General features: G+C 37.3%; 1 protein-coding gene across 7 annotated transcripts in view; it reads left to right on the forward strand.

The window, feature by feature from the left end:
* LOC308502943 (uncharacterized protein) overlaps window positions 1–24904 on the forward strand; it is a 90998-nt gene that overhangs the window by 50175 nt on the left and 15919 nt on the right. For 2 of the 7 annotated variants that reach the window (XM_081080742.1, XM_081080743.1), the window contains 7 exons: window positions 2–53; window positions 4832–4871; window positions 5245–5303; window positions 7861–7933; window positions 9914–10093; window positions 10764–10797; window positions 13316–13388. In XM_081080742.1, coding sequence (XP_080936868.1) covers window positions 2–53; window positions 4832–4871; window positions 5245–5303; window positions 7861–7933; window positions 9914–10093; window positions 10764–10797; window positions 13316–13388 — 511 coding nt within the window. Of the gene's footprint in view, window position 1; window positions 54–4831; window positions 4959–5244; window positions 5304–7860; window positions 7934–9913; window positions 10094–10763; window positions 10798–13315; window positions 13389–24904 lie in introns of all 7 variants that reach the window. The other 5 variants (XM_081080740.1, XM_081080741.1, XM_081080745.1 and 2 more) reach the window with 3 other exon arrangements.

Below are 24904 nucleotides of genomic sequence, written 5' to 3' on the forward strand. Positions count from 1 at the left end.
GTGATGATTCATGGTCTACATTAGACGATCGACTCTTCAATGTTGATACCAAGGTAAAAGTCTCCTGTGTGAAATTAACTTTTGTGCTCTTAATTTAGTTTTGTGTAGCACTGAGTTGTAAAATTTAGTAGTGCTCCACCTATCATTGTTTTATGTTTGTTATGGAAAATTGGTCAGCGTGAAACATTTTATAACATATGACCATTTGACGCTTCATTGTTTTGTTGTTGTTCTTTTAACTTTAATAAGTATTGAAGATGGGAGCTGAGAAAAAGAAGGGGCTGGGATATGTATAGTGATAGTAAAATTCTACAGGGAGTTTTCCCACAGTGACAGAGATATGCAATTTGGTTAAGGGTAAGGATTTTTAATGTGACTTTTACGTTATACCAGCCTGACTTTTATCATACTCGTGCCTAAATGAAATCTTTAGTGGATTCCGGTACTCATTGTAACAGTCATGAAATCTTGCTGGTAGTTTTCAGTTTTAAAACTGTATAGCATAAGACATATAGTTTTATTTTTTTACACTTTGTATGTTGGTATCCTATCCTTGTTAGGAGGGAGTGTTTTCTCCATTTTTTTTTCATTGACATTCCGTGGACATTCCATATTGTTTTATATTAGTTTCCGGTATACTAGGTTCATCGTTTAGACTAAAATAATAGTAGAGTTTTGAAGTTTCGAATTCACGTTCTCCATCTCAAAACTCATATTACAAAGGGATTGGACAATGATCTAAATCATTGCATTGTGAATATATTTAAGTGTCTTCATCTAATTGAAGAGTACATGTTTTGCATAAAATAATAACCAATTTGAAAAGCAGAGATTTTTTTTCCCAAGTTTAGTGTTTTAATGGCGTGTTTTATTTGTGGTATTGATGCATGGGCCCTGGCCCGTATAAGCAAGAGCGACACAGATTTTCTTTTCACTGATATGGTGAAATAGTCCATAGTCAAATCAACACTTGTTCTGGACCTATTCTGTAACCAGCACGATGTGAGTTAATCCTCAGAATAGCTTTGTGAAGGAAGGGAATCTTCATCTTCAGAGATAAGTAAATGGAGACCAAGACAGTCTAGGCAGCATGACTTGCAGTAGCCAGGGAGAAGTTTGAGGGTTTGATGCAAAATCCACTTGGCTCCAAAGCTGATGATGCTCTTGGCTGCTCCCTATAAAAATATGTCCGTGAGATTCTATGCCCATGTCCATGATGCATTGACCAAAGTAAAGAAAGGAGCAGTGTCTACAAAAGATAGGATCCTTTCTTTACTCTGGTCAAAAGCAGAGATTCTTAAAAACCATATAGTCAAATGTCAAGTTTCAGAAAGTTTTTAGTTTTGTTTTTTAAATGTAAAATTTTTCATTTCTGTTACAGCTGACATTCAATATGATGTGAGCCTCAGGTGTACAGCATCGTGATTAGGCATTTATATAATGTGCAAACTGGTACCCCGATTAGTGTGGTATCCCTGACACCGTACTTCGTTATTACAATCCTATTTACTGTATTCTTTGTGCTGTACTTGACATCTTCATGACTATTTTATATCTGCCACTTTATACTTCTTAATCCTTTTTCCATTTCAATCATTCCCTTAACAATCCTCGAACCGGGCAAGGATCAGTTCGTTCTCTGCTCCTATGAGTTTGTTTCCCTTTTCTCTGTTCATTTATTTTTTTTTTTTTGGACATAACCAATAAGTGAAATCATGTGGTATTTGTCTTTCTCTGTCTGACTTTTTTCACTTAGAATAATACCTTCTAGGTCCACACATGTGTCACAAACGATAAGTATTTATTCTTCATTACAGACAAGTAGCATTTTGTTATATATATATGTCCATCTTCTTCTTTCTCCAAGATGATGGATTTTTTGGTTACTTTCTTATCTGGACTATTGAAAATAATGCGGCAAAACAATAAAAAAAGAGAAAAAGACAATAATGTGGCAACGACCATAGAAATGCATATTGCTTTTCTAATTAGTGTTTTGGATTTCTGTGGAGGAAAACCCAGAAGAGGGACTTCTGTGCCACATGGTAGTTCTATATCTAAATTTTTGAGGAACTTCCATATTGTTTTCCATTGTCTGCCTGGATTTGCAGTCTCACCAACAGTGCACGAGGACTCCGTTTTTTTTCATATCCTCACCAACACTTGTTGCTTGTTGATTCATGGATCATGGACATTCTGACAGTTGTGAGGTGGTAGCTCATTGTATTTTTAATTTGCATTGCTCTGATGATTAGTGACACGGAGCATGTTTTCGTATGTCTCTTGGCTATATGTGTGACCCCTTTGGAGAAAAGTCTATTCAGGTACTCTTCTCATTTTGTAATTGCATTGTTCGTCTTTTGGTGTTAAGGTTTATGAGTTCCTTATATGTTTTGGATGTCAACCCTTTATCAAATATATCATTGGTAAATATCTTCTCCATTCATCCGGTCGTGACTTCATGGTGTTGTTGGTTTCCTTTGCGGTGAAGAAAGTTTGTAGTTTGATTGTCGTGTGTATGGGTCTTGCATTCTTAACCATTCAGCTACCTTATGTCTTTTCTGGAGCATTTAATTTATTTACATTTAAAGTAATTATTTGTAGGTACGTAGTTATTGGCATTTTCTTATTCACTTCTCCCCCTCCTGCTCTTTCTCCTCCTTCTCCTCATCCTCCTTTTTTTTCTAGTCGTGGTTTTACATTTCTTGTGATAGTGGTTTCCTGGTGCTGAACTGCATCACCTCCTTTTTCTCTGGCAAGCTCTTTTCCTCTCGTTTGATTCTAAATGAGAGCCTTGCTGGATACAGTGCTCTTGGTTGTAAATTATTGCGTTTCATCACATTTCTATATTTCTTACCCATTCCTCTGGCCTTCAGATTTACTTTTGAGAGATCACCTGACAGTCTTATGCAAGCTCCCTTGTATGTACCTAACTGCTTTTCTCTTGCTGGTTTTAATATCTCTCTGTGTCTTTACCCTTTGGTGTTTTAATTCTGGTATGTCTTGGTCTGGGCCTGTTTGGCTTTATTTTGCTTGGAACTCTGTTTTTCCTACGCTTGTGTTTCCTTCAACAAGTAAGAGAAGATTTCCGTCATTATTTACTCAAATAGGTTTTCAATTCCTTTCTGTCTCTCTCTTCTCCTTTTGATAGCCTTACGAGTGCTGTTACACTTTATCTTGTCCCAGAAGTCCCTTAAAGCCTTCTCTCTCTCTTGTTTTTTTTTGACCCATAGTCATTTTTCATATCTATTTCTTCTGTTCTGATTGTGTATTTTCTGCTCCCTTGTCTTCCAAATCACTGATTTGAACGTCTGCCTCAACGAAATCTGGTACTGATTCTATCTATTAATTACTCATTTCAGATGTTCTATTTTTCATGTTTGACTTTCGTTAATGATTTCCATGTCCATTTTTTATGTTTGCTGTCTCTGTTGATGTGTTACAACGTTTATCTACTTTTTCCCAAAAGTTCATTGAGTGTCCTTAGAAGTAGTATTTTGAACTGTGTGTCCTGTAGATAACTTGTGTTCATTAGGTTTAGTTCTTTCTCTAGTTTTTTTTTCCTGGTCTTTCATTAGAGAAATTTTTTTTCTCTCATCTTTTTTCACTTCCTCTCTGTGTTTCTTTCTGTGTATTCTGTGGATCTGCCAATTCTCCTCATCTTGACAGTATTGCCTTATGTACCAGGTGTTGTGTGTGGCCCAGTGGTACAGACCCCGGTTACCTGAGCCTTGTGTTCCAGAAGCTCATGTGGTTGGTGTGTGCCCTCCTGTTGTACTTGAGCCTTATTGCTGTTGGCACATCTGGGTGTGGAATTGACCCACAGGACGACTGGCTGTGACTGCAGTAGATGAACCCCTGTGTGTAGGCTGACCTCGCAGAGTGAGATCGGCTGTAGCAGGACTCCGGTGTCTGCTCAGTCCATGGCTTGGCTTTGTCATTTGTGAAGCCAATTTGGTGCTGTTCTGGTGTCACTTGAAGCTGGTCCAAGGTGTGTTGGATTTGGGGCCTCTTGGGAGGGGCTGTGGGGCAGGCCCAGGTCAGCTGCTGTTTGTGCCCTATCGGGAGCCACCTAGGTGAAGCTACAGAGTGACCTGTTGTTGGTAGCTGTGTTCGTGATTTGTAGGCAGCTGCGAGGCGCTATGTCGTGAAGCAAGACAGGCTGATGGATAGGCTCCTAGAAAGAAATGGAACTCCTCAATATCATAAATGGTGCCCGAGTGGCTGTTGTAAACTAGAATTGTGATGATGCAAACCTTTGTTTACTGAGTGATTCCCCATGACGTGAGGGTAGAATTCATCTGCTAGCATGACACGTGCCTTCTTTGATTTGGTTCTGATTCTGCAGTTGTCTCTCCATCCCATTCTCAGAGTTCCAGGCTTACCCCATTCTTCTTCTGCCCTCACTTACAATATGTTGTTTCATACGCAGGCTTTTGCGCCCGCTGCCCTTTCTGGACTCCCCTTCATGGTTTCCCTCCGCACCTCGTATGTCTTTCAAGATGCAGCCCTGTTTTTGCAGCATGTGGTACAACTGATTGTTGTTTCTTTTGTGCCCGTACTATACTTTATTTATCTGAGGTGTAGGACTGGAGAGCGGTACTTTTCTGTTCTGATTGTTTTCACAAATTATAGTATATCGACCTCTACTAGTATATAGGACAAAATCTTTCATTTCTATTTCCAGCTTCCCCTGGGTCTATGCCTATGATTTGATGGCTATGATAGCGGTTTGTTTTCTTACTGACTGAAGGACTGAGTGAGCGAGTGAATGAGTAAATGAATATGATGTTTTCTGAAGTTGGGTTTTTCTTTTCTTTTTTTTTAATAGAAAGAAGCAACCAAGCCGCCAATTGGAAAAAGAGAAAATGGTGTGGATATTATTGAAAGTGCTCCACAAGAGCAAACAAAAACTGATATCTTGACTTGTGTTGATGGAGCACACCAAAATAATACAAGTGATAATTTAGTGACTATCTATGAATTCTGTCCAGCTTAAGTGCTGCTATGCACAAATGTAACACGTGTAGATCCAACTGTGATTTTCATTTCTTATAAGCATTTGTTCCTATCTTTTTTGCAAAAGTATCCCCATTACTAACAACTGCTTCTTCTTGCAAATGTTTTGACCCCCTGAAATTCTTTTCTGCTGTTACTTTTATGGAAATATTCATGACTTGGATGTGTATTTAAAATGCATAGAAATATATGTTCACATTAATGTTCTGTGACTACGTTTTATAGTTAAAACATCGGCATTAAGATTGAAAGACGAAGCTGAAAAATCATGTTGGGATTCTGAGGTACTGTCATTCACTACTATTTTTTTATCTTTATTATTTTAAATATCACCATCCGGTGATGTTAAAACATAAAAGGTATGGTTTGACTATACTTTCTCACCTCTGCATTTCCCCACCTAAATTATTTTATTATGGTTTAGCCTATAATTAATAAAATACATATGTGCTGAATATAATGAGACAGCGTAGTACAGCTCAGCTAACTTGCATGGGTCACTGAAGGCGGTCGGTGTAGAATAGTATAAAACGAGAAGGCTTCCAAGTCATAAGGAATCAGTTGGGTTCTGAAGTTAAGTTTACCTAAAAGCTAAAGAATTATTCCAGCTTGAGGTATGCCCAAATGCATGATTCTGTGGTTTTTACGGTTGTGTAAATGTCCTAATGAGATTCAGAAAGAAAGAATTTGGAATTTAGGGTTTTTTATACCTTGGAATTTGAAAAGATAATGCCTGCTACATGCAAGTATTATTGTATTTGTATTCTCCAATAGATCTGCAAGGAACTTTTCCAGGGAAGGAAGAGCATTGTTAATAGTAATACTGTGCAGGATTATACTAACGACAATCGGCCGAGTGCTGCTTTAATACACAACAACTGTCCTGTTCAGATAAAATAGCATGCATTGAGTATCTTGATGGCAACCATGCTTGTAGTAATAGAAGTACAAAGTAATGATGAGCCAATGTGAGATGACAGCTGTGAAAAGAGACAGGAGGAGTGTGATCTTCTGATATAGGCAGCTGCTGCCTACTGGTGTAGACACTGTGTTTGACGATAAGAACACACTAGAACCCTGGATAGGTCACTTACTAGCTGTGGGATCTGGGGGAAACTTCTTTTTAACCTGTTGGATGTCAGTGACCTCATTCATCATAAAGGTACTTATGCCTACCTTTCAGGGTGTGAAATGAACTAATGTGGTAACAAATGTGAAAACACTTTGTGAAGTGTAAAGGGAGCTATAGAAATGTAAAATCAATGATCACAGTGGGCGGTAGTGACTTACCAAATGGTGGGGACACTTTTTGTAAACCTGAAGGACAATCAAATGGCCGTAGTGTCAAGAACAGAGTGGAAAAGTTAGAAGGGGCATGTGGATTTCTAATCTGGGGGATGCTAAACTTCAGGAGACTGTGATAGGCGATACCCTGTTGATGTGTAGTGTTTCGGTACTTGAGGCTCTGTTGGTGCGAGCTCAGTGTTTTGACCTGAAGTAAACGTCTGTGTGGGATACTGCTACGTGAAGCATGAGAAGGAGCCAGTCATGTGAAGGTCTAGGAGCGAAACCTGCTGGGCAGGGACAGCAATGGATCCTGTGGGTTCATCATTTTATTCTAGTGTCTTGGAATGGTCAGGAAGCAGGAAGAGGGCTAACCAGCATCAAACCATTTTTATATTTGTTGTTTGTGTGGAAAAGAAATAAACTGTGCATGGCAGATGCCTGGTACATTTGAGATGGTTAGTAAATAAATGTTCTTATTTTCCCTAATTAGATCTTTTTTTTTAATGTATTTTTAAAAAGCCAAAGGAAGTAAAAAGAGTAATAAATTTAATATTCTGTACTAGAACAATACCCAAACTCCTAATATATAAACTTAACTCTTAGTTTTGAAAATGTAAACTAAATGTTAATATAATTGTATTCAAGGGCAGCCGCAACCATGGAACCCTGTTACCTTACAGAGGAAGGGAAGGGCTTCCTCAAATTGTTCTTTTTTTTTTTTTTTCATAAATTTATTTATTTATTAGTTTCAGGTGTACAAAACAAGGTAATACTTAGACGTTCATCATTTATATCCCTCATACTGTGAACCCCCCTCCCCCCATCCACTATCCCTCCGACCTCACACTGAACCATCACATTATATATATAAAATTATAGTTGGCATTCATTAATGTTTAGCTTCTGATGTACAATGCCATGATCAGGTATCCACAGTATCCCTGAGGTGGTCTCCCAAATAGGACGCATGTCCATCGGATACCCAACAAAATCTTTACAAACTTTTTGAAAAGTTGCATTACTATATATAACATTTTCCTATTATTTATTTAAATATCACTTAAAGAAAGGTTTTTCTTACACCTTTGTCATTCTGTTTAATCACTTTTCCTATCAAAATTTTTATCAAATAAGAGTTTGATTTTTCCAAGCTCTTCTTGACCTAGATGAAGTAGGTTCTAATATGTTCTGTTTAGACTCCACAGGACATACACCAAGGTTTCTTACCATGTCAGGCAAGTATCTTGCTTTAAAACTAAAAAAGCAAACAAACAAACAGAAAGAATGTATCATTAGAAATAAGTCAAAGTTATAGGAAGTACACTTTTCAAGGTATTTAGTTCGCTGCAAAAGTAATTGCGGTTTAAAAGGTCTAAAAAAATTGCACAAACTGCAATATCATTTGTACCAACCTAATATTTGCTTAAATACCTATTTTTCAAAAAGTCCTTTTCTTGGAGTTTATAACGTTAATATTGTTATCCTGAATTGTTAACTAGAGATTGCATGAAGTGTCCATTAGTTACTAATCATCTTGTTTCCTAACCCCTTCAGCCGAGCATTGAATTGGAAGATCCTGTTCCTAACAAAGCTTTAGGAATGGATTTGGTGCAACCCTTCAGACCAGGTACTCTTTGTAATACCAATTTAATTTTGGGAAGGAGTACGCAAGGACATGTGACATGCTTGCAGTCTTCTCTTTCTCATTCCTTTTTTTTGTTACAAATTTAATGGAAGGATTTGACATAAATAACGTGATGTCATTGTTGGTACCGGTGTTTGAGAAAAGGTATTCACAGGAATAAGAAAATGAGATTTTAAATTGGTGACTTCACTAAGATGGTTCTCCGTTTGTTCCATAGCCTAAATGTCCCAGTTTAAAATCCCTGTACTTAATAGCGTTACCAGAGGTCAATTATCACACTGGAAGATTTTTCCAGCGTTTTCAAATGGTCATTTGAATTTTGACGTTTACCCAAGTAAGCTTCAGTTGCTACCATGACAATTGTTTTTAACTTTACTTCCTCTTAGTGTTGTGACACTGATGGTCTTAAGACAACCAGATGTTCTGCTGAGCAGACACTGGCTATGTGTGTACATGCGCCTATGGTGTCTTCGATTATTAAAAATGGGAGAAGTAGTTAATGGTAATGAATATTTGGTAGACACAATCTTTGAAAACAGGAATTCTGAAGCTTTTGTGCCTTGGGATGCTTTTATGCGATTAAAAATTATTGAGCATTCCAAAGAACATTTTTAAGTCGGTAGGCTCCATACATAGTGACAATATTAGAAATAAAAACTGAACAATTTAAAATAGGAGCACACACAGTCATGCATTCTGTGAGCCATTGGAGCTACGACCCAGTAACCGTAGACCTATGATGTCACCATCAGAGCTGTGATATCACGGCTGTGGAAAACTCTACTGTACACTTAGAAGAGAATGAGAGTGAAAATGGCAAATGACATTCAGTATTTCTGTGAAAATAGTTTTGACCTTTTCGGGCCCCTCGACTGACAGACCTTGGGACTTCACGGATTCTCACATGACATTGGAAACCACCGTCTTAAATGATGTACGGGCTTCCTGGATGTGAAGTGATAAAAGAGGCTTTAAAGCTTCACTTCTACAGTGTGGTTTTCTTTCACTTGTCTCGTAGATTTAAGCTGAGATTTTGTTTAAAAAGCAAAAGGAAAATGTTTTGTTATGTATTTGTTTTCTGTCTCATGGTGCCCTGTATTCTTTGGAGCTAATGTATACCTAGTTTGATCGTATTTTTTTTTAAGATATTTTTTTTTTTTATTGGGGAAGGGGAACAGGACTTTATTGGGGAACAGTGTGTACTTCCAAGCCTTTTTCCAAGTCAAGTTGTTGTCCTTTCAGTCTTAGTTGTGGATGGTGCAGCTCAGCTCCAGGTCCAGTTGCCATTAGTAGTTGCAGGGGGCGTAGCCCACCATCCCCTGCGGGACTCGAGGAACTGAACCGACAACCTTGTGGTTGAGAGTCCACTGGCCCCTGTGGGAATCGAACCGGCAGCCTTCGGAGTTAGGAGCATGGAGCTCTAATCACTTGAGCCACCGGTCTGGCCCTGATCGTATTTTTAATTGGAAACCATACGGTCACCCAAGCCTGTCATTTTTCATTTGAATTTCAATTTTCTAAGGCTTAAAAAATGAATTCTGAAGCTATTGGAGCATTTAGAAAAGACTATTGTCTTGTAATAAGTAATTTCTTATTTGAAATAGTACGATTCATTGAAAGTTGTTTTAAACCCATGTTTGTCACACATATTTAAACTTAAGCGGTTAGACATAACTTTTGATAATGACAAAAAAATTCACACCCACACCATTTTAACTATTAAGAAGAAAAGCTTTAATTGGAAACACATTATATAACAGAAATTGCTGAGTGACAATACTTAATTCAGCTTAACTTACGTGAATGGCAAGTATAGGACACCTAAAATAAAATGCACTCTAAAGGAGTAGAGTGTTTGGGAGAAAGGAGGACGTGGGACTGCTTCTCTGAAGAAGGACGTTTTACAAGATGGTCAGCTTTGTGTTATTTTTACCTCCTCATAAACGAAAATTTTATTTTCAGATTCTTCCAGCTGGAATGCTACTTCTTTGATTTCCAATCATGGAACTTGTCAAAGTTCCGGGGATTCGAAATTTGATGATAAAGGGCCATTTGCCACACACTCAATGAGAAAACCTCTGTCAGCATCCACACAGTTTGGACAGATGGCCGTAATAGACAAACGAAAGACGCAGGTTGTAGGTGTGTTCCTCTTACATAATTCTTCCCTCCATGACTGGTGTGAATCACAGCCACCAGGAAACAGAGAAAGCAAAGAAGGAAATAAAAAAACAAAGAGTTCAACCCTAGCCCGCCTCTGTATAGGTTGATCGTAGTTCTGACTTTCCTACAGTCATTTTGTAGCAAAATCTGCTTTATGTTTACTCTGTTTACACAACTTACAGCCAAATAGAATAACTTTTAGCAGGACATTGGTATTCTTCCTCAATCAGAGTAACATAAGGAAATAAGAAAGGGAATAAGGAGAAAGTGTGATTCCATTTAGACTAGTATTTAGCGTACACTGGGGAGTATATATGCATACATACACACATATATAGATAGGTACATACGTATATATGTGTATATATGTATATGTGCATATGTGTATGTGTATGAATATATATTAATATATATATGTGTGTATACATACACACACACACACACACACACACACAGAGACATACAGCAGAGGAAGTAAAAGTTCTTCATGTATTAATTGCCCACCAGTTGTATCAGTAACATTCACTCTACTATAGTCTTCAGGGGTGTTCCCAAAGAAACATTTTTACATCACTTGAATCGGACGCTTTGAAAGTTCTGTGTTTTTCTATTGTGTATTTACAATGTATGTAAATTTTTTCTTTAACAGTGGATGAGTGTCCTAAATGCGACCCTGCAAGCAGGTAGGATTTTATGGATTTCTAAAATTGCATGTTAACTAAGAAACTGCCGAGAGAAGCCAGTAAGCTTTAATGAGTGTTCTGCTCTGGCCTAGACCCTATACTATGTGCCTACCATTGGTTATCCCAGGTCGTCGGCACAGTAGATTCGCAAAGTAGCTGTGCTGTTCGGCCTAGTTTTTATTCATTAGACGAGTGTGGTTCCGGGAGGTGGATTAACTGACCCCTGGTTCCATTGTTACCAAGAGGCTGACCTGTGATGTGTCCTTCAGCCTGCTTGGCTTCCCAAGTCCATTCTCTTGTCCCTCAGCCTGTACTGAGAAGTGCCTGGACAGGTCTGGATTCAAGATTCAGGTGCAAGTCAGGTGGCCTCAGAGAGTCCCGTTTAGTGATGCCTTAGTGCTGATTTAGAAGTTTCCTACCAAGCCCAGTTAGCCCAATCTCTTGTCTTAATGTACTTGACAGTTGCAGCAGTCACGAGAACCTTGTTTTCACCATCAGTGTTAAGGGCAGATCTCAGTTCACTGTGGCCACAGAACCACAGGTTGTACATAAGCAAGACCTAATCAGATAAATGTTTTCAGGTATAATGCGACGTACACTTCTTGGGGATGAATCGTTGTTCTGTAAGTGAAGAACATCTATGTATAGACCATGTTGTGTTAATGCAGCACAAATTGAGATGATATTTCTAATTGATTCCTCTACTGACTGACTTCCCAGCCTGTGTTTCCCTTCTGGCTACTACGTTTCCCTTGTTGTAGGAAGTTTTTTCTCTTTTTCCAGAGTCTTTCTTCCTTCTTCCATGAGTTTTCTTGATTTTTTTCCCTTTTTCTCTGCATTACTCGGGGTATTATTGTTGCTGTTGTGTTATTTTATTCCACTTCTGCCAGCTAAGTGTTCTCCATTTTTCTTGACAGAATCAAAAGTACATAGAATTCCAGGTGTTGAAGGAATGTTATCAATTAATTATTCAAAACACCCCCTAGTACTTCATGCTGCCATTAATGTTTTGGTCAAGTAGTTGATCACATGAGGAGTTTGAGCTCCAAAAGATTAAAGTGACTTATTTGAGTATAGTGAGTGATGAAATGAGATTAACTGTAGGTTTCTAAGCCCAGTACACTTCCTTCTTTATCATCCTTTGGGTGAGGGTTTAATTATGGAAAGGTCTAGTGAATGCAGTGGAAGAGGATAAGAATGGAATTAGCAGGGGAATCCAAGTCTCAATAGGACCAACACTGGGTTGGAATAGGAATAAGGCTTTTAGAATAGAGATCAGAGATCAGATAAGGGAAAAGAGATCAGAAGAGTAGGGTATGACAAGGTAAAGAGAAATCACAAACAAGAAGGACACTGGATGTTGGTAGTTGTCTAAAGAAGCAGATTAAAGTAATGGGTTCAAGGGCGTCTGAACAGGTTGGTGCTTTTTCGTTTGTTGAATTGGAGGAACCAGCAAAATTTAAGGTTGTATGAAAACATATTAAACCTTTGAGACTGTGGAAACATTCTCTTTATAGCAAGTAGGAATGTGGTATCATCCACCTGCACCCGAAATTACAGAGGGGGTCCCCTCGAGTCCAAAGGCACTGGAGATTGCTGAACTACATAGATCTATGGCCCACGGCCGGTGTCTCGTCACCTCCACCTCTTTGCCCAACGCGCTGATGTCCTTCCCATGGAGATGGAGGGTTGGGCAGAGGGAGGACTGATTGTGAAAACAGTAATGGAGTTGGGTAGGTGGTAACATGCCTGTGTTGGGAGTGGATGACTGAGGCTCCATTTAGCTTGTTTTCCAGGAACAGCGACATAGAGAACTCCTACTGTGGGTCATTTGAGCCCAACCTTGTTTCAGGAGTCTATGCCTTCGTAGGCTGAAGTTTTCAAGGTTGGAGATTGCCAGGAAGCTGTGCGGACAAGTGATCGGAGAGTGGGGAGGCTAACAACGTACATATTTGTTCTTTGACTTTTGTACATGTAAGTTGCAAACATTTCATGCATTTCAGGGACCTCACTGTAGTGTTTTTGAGTGAAAACAAGGAATGGGGTGAGTTTAGTAACTGCTTTCTATGTTAAAGAAGCAAGACTGCCGTTTGTGACCCACACAGATTAATCTTTGAACCAGGGACAGACCGTGGAGAAGGCTCAGTGTATCGTTCTACCTTGATTTAGGTCATTGCTTTTGTCCCAGTTCAGGTTCCTCTTGTCAGCTATTAATTGCGTTTTCAATTCAGCCCTGGGGACTTTTGGTGAAAACAAGGTACTCTCAGGTGTTGCCAACATGTTTGCTGTCGTTCTTTGTAATGGAAACCTGGAGTGTATCTTCATTAAATATTGCACGAGTTGGGAGTGGTGGAGGCAGCAATAGATAACTGATAGCTTTTCTAGAACATCGTCTAAATTTTAATCATATCAAGAAACTTCATTTCCTATGCAGATAGCTGAATTTTACTCCTTTTGTTGTTGTTGTTTTTGTAAAGGAATGCACTCACTGTTTTTGTTGTGTATTTTTACCCTAAAGTCTTTCCTGGAAACCTGGCAGGAATGATTCACGGGCTCTATCAGACGATGGACTCTTGGATGTTGGTACCAAGGTAAAAGGCTCCTGTGTGAAATTAACTTTTTTACTCAGAATTTAGTTTTGTGTAGCACTTGTAAAATTTAATAGTGTTCCCCCTATCATTGTTTTATGTTTGTAATGGAAAATTTGTCACTGTGAACCATTTTATAAAATATCACCACTTGAGGGTTTTTTTCCTTTAAATTAAAGTTTATTGGGGTGCAATTGTTAATAAAGTGACATGGATTTCAGGTGTACAATTCTGTAATATATTATCTATATCTCACATTGTGTGGTCACCAGCCAGTCAGTTCTCTTTCCATCACCCCATTAGACCCCATTTAGCAATAGTTTTATTTCATCTTTACTTACCACCGAATACTATTCCATTATTTATATGTACCACAACTTCTTTATCCGTTCATCTATCGAAGGACGTTTTGGTTGTTTCCGTTGTCTTACCCACCGTAAGTAAAGCTGCAATGAACACTGGAGCACACTTGTCTTTATGATTAAAAGTTTTCAGATTATTTGAGTAGATACCCAGGAGAGAGATTGCTGGGTCATGTGGTAATTCTATTTGTAATTTCTTGAGGAACCTCCACACTGCCTTCCATAGCGGCTGCACCAGCCAGCATTCCCCCCAACAGTGTATGAGGGTTCCTTTTTCTCCACAGCCTCTCCAACACTTGTTACTATTTGTCTTGTTGATGATAGCCATTCTGAATGGGGTGAGGTGATATCTCATTGTGGTTTTTATTTGCATTTCTCTGATGATTAGTGATGTGGAGCTTTTTTTCATATGTCTATTTGCCATTTGTATGTCCTCTTTGGAGAAATGTCTCTTCAGGTCCTCTGCCCATTTTTCAATTGGGTTGTTTGTTTGGTTTTTTGTGTTGAGTTTCATGAGTTCCTTGTATATTTTGGATATTAGCCCCTTATCGGAGGCACTGTTTGCAAACTTTTTCACCCATTCAGTTGGTTGCCTCTTTATTTTATCGATGGTTTCTTTTGCTGTGCAGAAGCTTTTAAGTTTCATATAGTCCCATTCATTTATTTGAGCTTTTACTTCCATTGCCTTTGGAGTCATAAAATTCATAAAATGCTCTTTGAACCCAAGGTCCATAAGTTTAGTAACTATGTTTTCTTCAATGCAGTTTATTGTGTCAGGTCTTATGCTTAAGTCTTTGATCCATTTTGAATTAATTTTGGTACACGGTGACAGATTTCAGCCCTGTTTTATTCTTTTGCATGTGGTTTTCCAATTCTACCAGCACCATTTATCGAAGGAGCTGTCTTTTCTCCATTGTATGCTTTTTGCTTCTTTGTCAAAAATTGTCTGTCCATATTTATGTGGGTTTATTTCTGGGATCTCAATTCTATTCCATTGGTCTATGTGTCTGTTTTTCTGCCCATACCATGTTGTTTTGATTATTATTGCCCTTTAGTACAAGCTAAAGTCAGGGAGTTTGATACCTCCAGCATTGTTCTTTTTGCTTAGGATTCCTTTGGCTGTTGATGTCTTTTGTGGTTCGATACAAATCTGATAATTTTATTGTTCTATTTTTTAAAATGTGCTATTGGGATTTTGATGGAGATTGCATTAAATCTGTATATTGTTTTGGTAATACGGGCATTTTAACTATGTAGATTGTTCCAATCCATGAGCATGGAATGTCTATCCATTTCTTTGTGTCTTCTTCAATTTCTTTTAAAAATGTCTTATAGTTTTCAGCATATAAATCCTTCACATCCTTGGTTAAGTTTAATCCTAGGTGTTTTATACTTTTTCTTGCAATTGCAAAAGGAATTGTTCTTTTGCTTTCTTTTTCTGAGATTTCATTGTTAGTATATAGGAATACAATGGACTTTTGTACATTGATTTTGTAGCCAGCAACTTTACTGTATTAGTTGATTGTTTTCAATGGCTTTTTGGTGGAGTTTTAGGGTTTTCTATATATAGCATCATGTCATCTGCAAAGAGTGACAATTTAATTTCTTCATTCCCAATTTGGATGCCTTTTACTTATTTGTCTTGCCTGATTGCTCTGGCGAGGACTTCCAACACTATCCTTAAAAGCAGAGGTGATAGGGGACAGCCCTGCGGTGTTCCTGAACGTAGAGAAAAGAGCTTCAGTTTTTCATCATGAATTATGAGATTAGCTGAGGGTTTGTCATATATGGCCTTTATTATGTTCAAGTATTTTACTTCTATACCTATTTTATTAAGTGATCCAATCATAAATGGATGTTGTATCTTGTCAAATGCTTTTTCTGCATCAATTGATATAATTATATGATTTTTGTCCTTTATTTTGTTTATGGGATGAATCACATTGATGGATTTCTGAATGTTGAACCATCCTTGTGCACCTGGGATGAATCTGCTTGGTCATGATGAATAATCTTTTTAGCATATTGTTGCATTCGATTTGTTAGCATTTTTCTTAGGATTTTTGCATCTGCATTCATCAGAGATAATAGTCTGTAGTTTTCTTTTTTTGTGTTATCCTTACCAGGTTTTGGTATCGGTAATGTTGGCCTCATAAAATGATTTAGGGAGTATTGTCTCTTCTTCAATTTTTTGGAAGAGTTTGAGTAGGACAGGTATTATATCCTCTTTGTAGATTTGGTGGAATTCACTAGTGAAGCCATCGGGTCCTGGACTTTTGCTTCTGGGAAGGTTTTGAATGACTGATTCAATTTCCTCAGTGGTGATCGATCTATTTAGATTTTCCAGTTCTTTATGATTCAGCCTAGGAAGGCTATATGTTTCCAAGGACCTGTCCATTTCTTCTAGGTTATTGAATTTGGTGGCATGTAGCCCCTCATAGTATTCCTGGATGATGCTTTGTGTTTCGGTGGCGTCCGTGATAACTTCCCTTCTCATTTCTCATTTTATTAGTCTTTCTTTATCTTACTGAGTCTACCAAGGGTTTGTCAATTGTATTAATCTTTTCAAAGAACCAGCTCTTTGTCACATTAATTTTTTCTATTCTCTTTTTGTTCTCTGTTTCATTTAGTTCTGCTCTGATTTTTATTGTTTTCTTTCTGCTGCTGACATTCAGTTTCATTTGTTCTTCTTTTTCTAGCTCCATAAGATGTAAAGATGAAGTTATCTATTTGGGATTTTTCTTATTTCTTGAGATAGGCCTGTAATGATATAAATTTCCCTCTTAAAACTGCTTTCGCTGCATCCGCAAAATTTTGGTAGGATGTATTTTCATTTTCCTTTGTTTCTATGTATCTTTTTTTCTTCTGTAAGATAGTTTTTGTTTTTTTATTTTTTTTGAAGCTTTTCATTGTTCCCTTTCCAGTTTACTGTTTTTTTGGTTTTTCACATTCTTTTATTTGTTTCAGGTGCACAAAACAATGTAATAGCTAGACATGTATCATTTATATCCCTCACACAGTCATAACCCCCTCTCCCCTCCACTGCCTCTCTGACATCTCACACAGCCATTACATTTCCACTGTCTCTATTCTTAATGCTGTACTCCACTTCTTGTAACTATATGTAATATATATGTAATATATATATTTATATAAGATATATATATATAGTATGTATATATATTTTTTTATATAAAATATGTATATGTATTATATGTATATGTAAATTGTACTTGACATTCATTATTCAGCTTCAGATGTACAGTGCAGTGATCAGCCATCTACATCATCCCTGAGGTGGTCTCCCTAATGAGACAAGTATCCATTGGATACCCTACAAAATCTTTACGAAATTATTGATTACATTCCCCAAATTGACTCTCGTATCCCCGTGGCACTCTTGTGGTTACCAACTGTTCATTCTGATCCCCTCACTTTCCCCCTAATCCCCACCCCCTCATCTAGCAACCCTCAGTTTTTCCTCTGTGTCTTTGAGACTGTTTCTGATTAGTTCATTCATTTATTATTTTCTTTAGATTCCCCATATGAGATCATATGGTATTTGTCTTTCTCTGTCTGACTTATTTCACTTAATATAATGTTCTCTAGGTCCATCCATATTGTTGCATGGTAAGATTTCATTCTTCTTCATGGCTGAGAAATACTCCATTGTATAACTGTACCAGTTTCTTAATCCAATCGTTTACCAATGGGCATTTCGATTGTTTCCATGTTTTGGCTATTGTGTATAGTGCTGCAATAAAGATAGTGGTGTATAAATTTTTTTGAATTAGAGTTTTGGATTTCTCCGGATAGATACCTAGGAGTGGAATTGCTGGGTCATAGGGTAGTTCCATTCTCAGATTTTTGAGATACCTCCATACTGTTTTCCATAGTGGCTGCACCAATCTGCAATCCCACCAACAGTGCACAAGCGTTCCCTTTTCTCCACATCCAGGCCAACACTTGTTGTTTGTTGATTTGTTGATGAAAGCCATTTTGACTTGGGTGAGGTTGTATCTCATTGTGGTTTTTATTTGCATTTCTCTAATGATTAGTGAAGTTGAGCATTTTTCATATGTCTGTTTCCCATCTGTATGTCCTTTTTAAAAAAATTACTCTCCATGTCCTCTACACATTTTTTAACTGGGTTGTTTGTTATTTTGGAGTTCAGTTGACTGAGATTTTTTATAAATATGGGATTTTAACCCCTTATCAGATATATCATTGGCAAATATCTTCTCCATTCAGTAGGATCCCTTTTTTTTATTATCATTTTTTTATTTTTTATAGTTTTATTTTATTTTATTTTATTTTATTTTTACATCCCTCACACCGTGAACCCCCCTCCCCCCAGCCACCACCCCCCCGACCTCACACTGATCCATCACATTATACACCTAAAATTATAGTTGGCATTCATTAATGTCCAGCCTCTGGTGTACAATGCCATGACCAGGCATCCACAGCATCCCTGAGGTGGTCTCCCAAACAGGACACATGTCCATCGGACACCCAACAAAATCCCCAAACACTATTGAATAAGTTCCCCAAAGTAATTCTCAAAAAACCCTGAGGCCATCCTGTGGTCACCAGCCGCCCCCCAATCCCTTCACCCTTCCCCCCATCCCCAACCCCCTCCCCCCCGCCCATGTAACAACTCTCGTTTTTTTGTGTCCCCAAAACTGTTTCTGATTAGTTCATACACATATTCTTTTCTTTAGATTCCGCATATAAGTGAGATCATATGGTACTTGTCTTTCTCTTTCTGACTTATTTCACTTAACATAATGTTCTCTAGATCCATCCATGTTGTTGCAAATGATAAGATTTCTTTTTTCTTTATGGCTGCGTAGTACTCCATTGTATAAATGTACCACAGCTTCTTAATCCAGTCATCGACCGATGGGCATTTCGGTTGTTTCCATATCTTGGCTATTGTGTAAAGTGCTGCAATAAACATAGAAGTGCATACAGATTTTTGAATTGGAGCTTTGGATTTCTCCGGGTAGATGCCTAGGAGTGGAATTACTGGATCATAGGGTAGTTCCATTTTCAGATTCCTGAGATACCTCCATACTGTTTTCCATAGTGGCTGCACTGATCTGCAATCCCACCAACAGTGCACTAGCGTTCCCTTTTCTCCACATCCCCGCCAGCATTTGTTGTTTGTTGATTTATTGATGATAGCCATTTTGACTGGGGTGAGGTGGTATCTCATTGTGGTTTTGATTTGCATTTCTCTGATGGTTAGTGAGGTTGAGCATTTCTTCATATGTCTTCTTGCCTTCTGTATGTCCTTTTTAGAAAAATGTCTCCTCAAGTCCTCTGCCCATTTTTTAATTGGGTTGTTTGTTTTTTTGGAGTTGAGTTGAGTAAGTTTTTTATAGATTTGTGATATTAATCCCTTATCAGATATATCATTGGCAAATATCTTTTCCCATTCAGTAGGATCCCTTTTTGTTTTATTGATGGTTTCCTTTGCTGTGAAAAAAACTTTTTAGTTTGATGTGATCCCACATGATTATTTTTTCTCTTACTTCTCTTGGCTGAGAGGATGTATCAGTAAAAATCTTACTCCAGGTAATGTCTTTAAAGTTTCTTCCTATATTTTCTTCTAGAAATTTTATGGTTTCAGATCTTACACTTATGTCTTTAATGCATTTTGAATTTATTCTTGTATATCGTGTAAGGAAGTGGTCCAGCTTCATTCTTTTGCATGTGTCTGTCCAGGTTCGCCAACACCATTTATTGAATAGACTGTCTTTACCCCACCATAAATTCTTGCTTCCATTGTCATAGATTGAATGACAATATAGGCATGGATTTATTGCTGGGCTCTCTATTGTGTTCCATTGATCAATGTATCTGTTTTTATACCAGTATCGTGGTGTTTGATTACTGTAGCCTTGTAGTATAATTTGATGTCAGGTATCGTTATACCTCCCACTTTATTCCTATTTCTCAAGATTGCCGAGGCCAACCAGGATCTTTTATGGTTCCATATAAATTTCAGGATTATACGTTCTATTCCTGTGAAAACCATCCTTGGTAATATGATGGAAATTGCGTTGAATTCGTATGTTGCCTTAGGCAGTATGGACATTTTCACTCTATTAATTCTTCTTATCCATGAGCATAGTATGTGCTTCCATCTATTTGTATCCTCTTTAATTTCTTTCTTCAGTGTCTTATAATTTTCTGAGTATAGATGTTTTACTTCTTTCATTAAATTTATTCCCAGGTATTTTATAGTCTTTGGAGCAATTGTAAATGGGATTCTTTTCTTAATTTCTCCTGATATTTTATTATTGGTATATACACATGCAACTGATTTCTGAATATTAATTTTGTATCCTGCTACTTTACTAAATACATTGATCAGTTCTAATGGTTTTTTGGTGGAGTCTTTAGGGTTCTCTCTATATAGTATCATGTCATCTGCATATAATAACAATTTTACTTCCTCCTTACCAATTTGGATGCCTTTTATTTATTTTTCTTGTCTGATTGCTGTGGCTAGGACTTCCAGCACTATGTTGAATAGAAGTGGAGAAAGTGGGAAACCTTGCCTTGTTCCTGATCTTAAGGGGAATATTTTAGCTTTTCCCCATTGAGTGTGATGTTAGCTGTGGGTTTATCATATATGGTCTCTATTATGTTGAGATATGGTCTCTCTATTCCCATTTTCTTAAGAGTTTTTATCATAAATGGCTGCTGGATTTTGTCAAATGCTTTTTCTGCATCTAATTGATATGATCATATGATTTTTATTTTTTATTTTGTTAATGTGGTGTATCACGTTAATTGATTTGCGGATGTTGAACCACCCTTGCATACCAGGAATGAATCCCCCTTGATCATAGTGTATGATTTTTTTAATGTATTGCATAATCCTGTTCAGTAATATTTTGTGGAGGGTTTTTGCATCTATGTTCTTTAGAGATACAGGCCTATAGTTTTTTGTTTGTTTGTTTGTTTTTTGTAGTGTCTTTGTCTGATTTGGGGATCAGAGTGATAGTGGCCTCGTAAAAAGGTTTTGGGAGCCTTCCCTCCTTCTGAATTTTTTGGAATAGCTTGAGGAGAATAGGTGATAATTCTTTTTTGAATGTTTTGTAAAATTCACCTGTAAAGCCATCTGGTCCAGCACTTTTGTTTGTTGGGAACTTGTTGATTACTGATTCAACTTCCCTGGTGGTAATCAGTCTATTCAGGTTTACCATTTCTTCTTCTTTTTTTTTTTTAATTTATTTATTGGGGTGACAATTGTTAATGAAATTACATAATTTCAGGTGTACAATTCCGTATTACACCATCAACAAATCCCATTGTGTGTTCACCACCCAGAGTCAGCTCTCCTTCCATCACCATATATTTGATCCCCCTTACCCTCATCTCCCTCCCCCCACCCCCCTTACCCTCTGGTAACCACTAAAATACGTCTGTGTCTATGAGTTCTTGTTTCTCATTTGTTTGTCTTGTTTTTGGTTTATATACCACATATCAGTGAAATCATAGGGTTCTCTGCTTTTTCTGTCTGACTTATTTCGCTTAGCATTATGTTCTCAAGATCCATCCATGTTGTCAGAAATGTTCCTATATCATCTTTCCTTAACGCTGAATAGTATTCCATTGTGTATATATACCACAACTTCTTTATCCATTCATCTATCGAAGGACATTTTGGTTGTTTTCATGTCTTGGCCACTGTAAACAAAGCTGCAATGAACATTGGAGTACATGTGTCTCTATAGAGAAATGCTTTTATATTTTTGGGGTAGATACCCAGGAGAGCGATTGCTGGGTCATATGGTAATTCTATTCGTAATTTCTTGAGGAACCTCCACACTGCCTTCCATAGCGGCTGCACCAGTCTGCATTCCCACCAACAGTGTATGAGGGTTCCTTTTTCTCCACAGCCTCTCCAACACTTGTTGCTATTTGTCTTGTTGATGATAGCCATTCTGACTGGGGTGAGGTGATATCTCATTGTGGTTTTTATTTGCATTTCTCTGATGATTAGTGATATTGAGCATTTTTTCATATGTCTATTTGCCATTTCTAAGTCCTCTTTAGAGAAATGTCTCTTTAGGTCCTCTGCCCATTTTTCAATTGGGTTGTTCGTTTTTTTGTTGTTGAGTTTCATGAGTTCCTTGTATATTTTGGATATTAGACCCTTATCGGAGGAACTATTTGCAAAAATCTTCTCCCATTCAGTCGGTAGCCTCTTTATTTTGTCGATGGTTTCTTTTGCTGTGCAGAAACTTTTAAGTTTCATATAGTCCCATTTGTTTATTTTATCTTTTACTTCCATTGCCTTTGGAGTCAAATTCATAAAATGCTCTTTGAACCCAAGGTCCATAAGTTTAGTACCTATGTTTTCTTCTATGCAGTTTATTTTGTCAGGTCTTATGCTTAAGTCTTTGATCCATTTTGAAATAATTTTGGTACATGGTGACAGATAACAGTCCAGTTTCATTTTTTTGCACGTGGCTATCCAATTCTCCCAGCACCATTTATTGAAGAGGCTGTCTTTTCTCCATTGTATGTTTTTAGCTTCTTTGTCAAAAATTATCTGTCCATATTTATGTGGTTTTATTTCTGGGTTCTCAATTCTATTCCATTGGTCTATGTGTCTGTTTTTCCGCCAATACCATGCTGTTTTGATTATTGTAGCCCTGTAGTACAAGGAAAAATCAGGGAGTGTGATACCTCCAGCACTGTTCTTTTTTCTTAAGATTGCTTTGGCTATTCGGGGTCTTTTGTGGTTCCAAACAAATCTGATGATTTTTTGTTCTATTTCTTTAAAAAATGCCATTGGGATTTTGATGGGGATTGCATTAAATCTGTATATTGCTTTGGGTAATATGGCCATTTTAACTATGTTGATTCTTCCAAGCCATGAGCACGGAATGTCCTTCCATTTCTTTGTGTCATCTTCAATTTCTTTCAAAAATGTCTTATAGTTTTCAGCATATAAATCCTTCACATCCTTGGTTAAATTTATTCCTAGGTATTTTATTCTTTTTGCTGCAATTGCAAAGGGAATTATTTTTTGTATTTCTTTTTCTGAGAGTTCATTGTTAGTATATAGGAATGCAATGGACTTTTGTACGTTGATTTTGTAGCCAGCAACTTTACTGTATTCATTGATTGTTTCTAACAGCTTTTTGCTGGAGTCTTTAGGGTTTTCTATATATAGCATCATATCATCTGCAAAGAGTGATATTTTAACTTCTTCATTCCCAATTTGGATGCCTTTTATTTCTTTCTCTTGCCTGATAGCTCTGGCAAGGACTTCCAACACTATGTTGAAAAGCAGAGGTGACAGGGGACAGCCCTGTCGTGTTCCTGAATGTAGAGCAAAGGGCTTCAGTTTTTCACCATTAATTATGAGATTAGCTGAAGGCTTGTCATAGATTGCCTTTATTATGTTGAGGTATTTTCCTTCTATACCTATTTTATTAAGTGTTTTAATCATAAATGGATGTTGTATCTTGTCAAATGCTTTTTCTGCATCAATTGATGGAATCATATGATTTTTGTCCTTTATTTTGTTTATGTGATGTATCACATTGATGGATTTGCGGATGTTGAACCATCCTTGTGCCCCGGGGATGAACCCCACTTGGTCATGATGAATAATCTTTTTAATGCATTATTGTATTCGATTTGCTAAAATTTTGTTTAGGATTTTTGCATCAGTATTCATCAGAGATATAGGTCTGTAGTTTTCTTTTTTTGTGTTGTCCTTACCAGGTTTTGGTATCAGGGTAATGTTGGCCTCATAAAATGAGTTAGGGAGTACTGACTCTTCTTCAATTTTTTGGAAGAGTTTGAGCAGGATTGGTATTAGATCCTCTTTGAAGGTTTGGTAGAATTCACTAGTGAAGCCATCTGGTCCCGGACTTTTGCTTTTCAGAAGGTTTTGGATGACTGATTCAATGTCTTTACTGGTGATCGGTCTGTTTAGGTTTTCCAGTTCTTCACGGTTCAGCCTTGGAAGGCTATTTGTTTCTAAGAACTTGTCCATTTCTTCTAGGTTATTAAATTTGGTGGCATATAGTCCTTCATAGTATTCTTGGATGATCCTTTGTATTTCTGTGGTGTCCGTGATAACTTCCCCTTTCCCATTTCTGATTTTGTTAATTAGTGTCTTCTCTCTTTTTATCTTAGTGAGTCTAGCCAAGGGTTTGTCGATTTTATTAATGTTTTCAAAGAACCAGCTCTTTGTCACATTAATTTTTTCTATTGTCTTTTTGTTCTCTATTTCATTTAGCTCTGCTCTGATTTTTGTTATTTCCTTTCTTCTGCTGACTTTGGGTTTCACTTGTTCTTCTTTTTCTAGTTCTTTGAGGTGTAACATGAGGTTGTTTATTTGGGATTTTTCTTGTTTCTTGCGATAGGCCTGTAATGATATAAATTTCCCTCTTATAACTGCTTTCGCCGCATCCCAAAAATTTTGGTAGGATGTATTTTCATTGTCATTTGTTTCTATGTATCTTTTGATCTCTCCTCTAATTTCTTCTTTGACCCAGTCGTTCTTTAAAAGTATGTTGTTTAATCTCCATGTATTTGTGTTTTTTCCTGCTTTCTTTTTGCAGTTGATATCCAATTTCAAAGCCTTGTGATCAGAGAATATGCTTGGTATGATTTCAATCTTCTTAAATTTGCTGAGGCTGCTTTTATGTCCCAATATATGGTCTATCCTTGAGAATGTTCCATGTACACTCGAAAAGAATGTATAGTCTGATGTTTTAGGATGAAGTGCTCTATATATGTCAATGATGTCCATTTCATTTAATGTGTCATTTAGGGCTGCAATTTCGTTATTTATTTTCTGTTTGGATGATCTATCCATAGCTGTCAATGATGTATTTAAGTCCCCTAGTATAATTGTGTTTTGGTCAATTTCTCCCTTTAGTTCTGTTAGTAGTTGCTTGGTGTATTTTGGTGCTCCCTGATTGGGGGCATAAATATTGATGACTGTTATGTCTTCTTGTTGTATAGTCCCCTTTACCATTATGAAATGTCCATCTTTGTCTCTTGTTATCTTTTTCACCCTGAAGTCTGTTTCATCTGATATCATTATGGCTACACCTGATTTTCTCTGGGTACCATTTGCTTGGAGTGCCAATTTCCACCCTTTCACTTTGA

Source organism: Rhinolophus hipposideros, assembly GCF_964194185.1.
Source record: "Rhinolophus hipposideros genome assembly, contig: SUPER_9_unloc_1, whole genome shotgun sequence".
NCBI lineage: Eukaryota > Metazoa > Chordata > Mammalia > Chiroptera > Rhinolophidae > Rhinolophus > Rhinolophus hipposideros.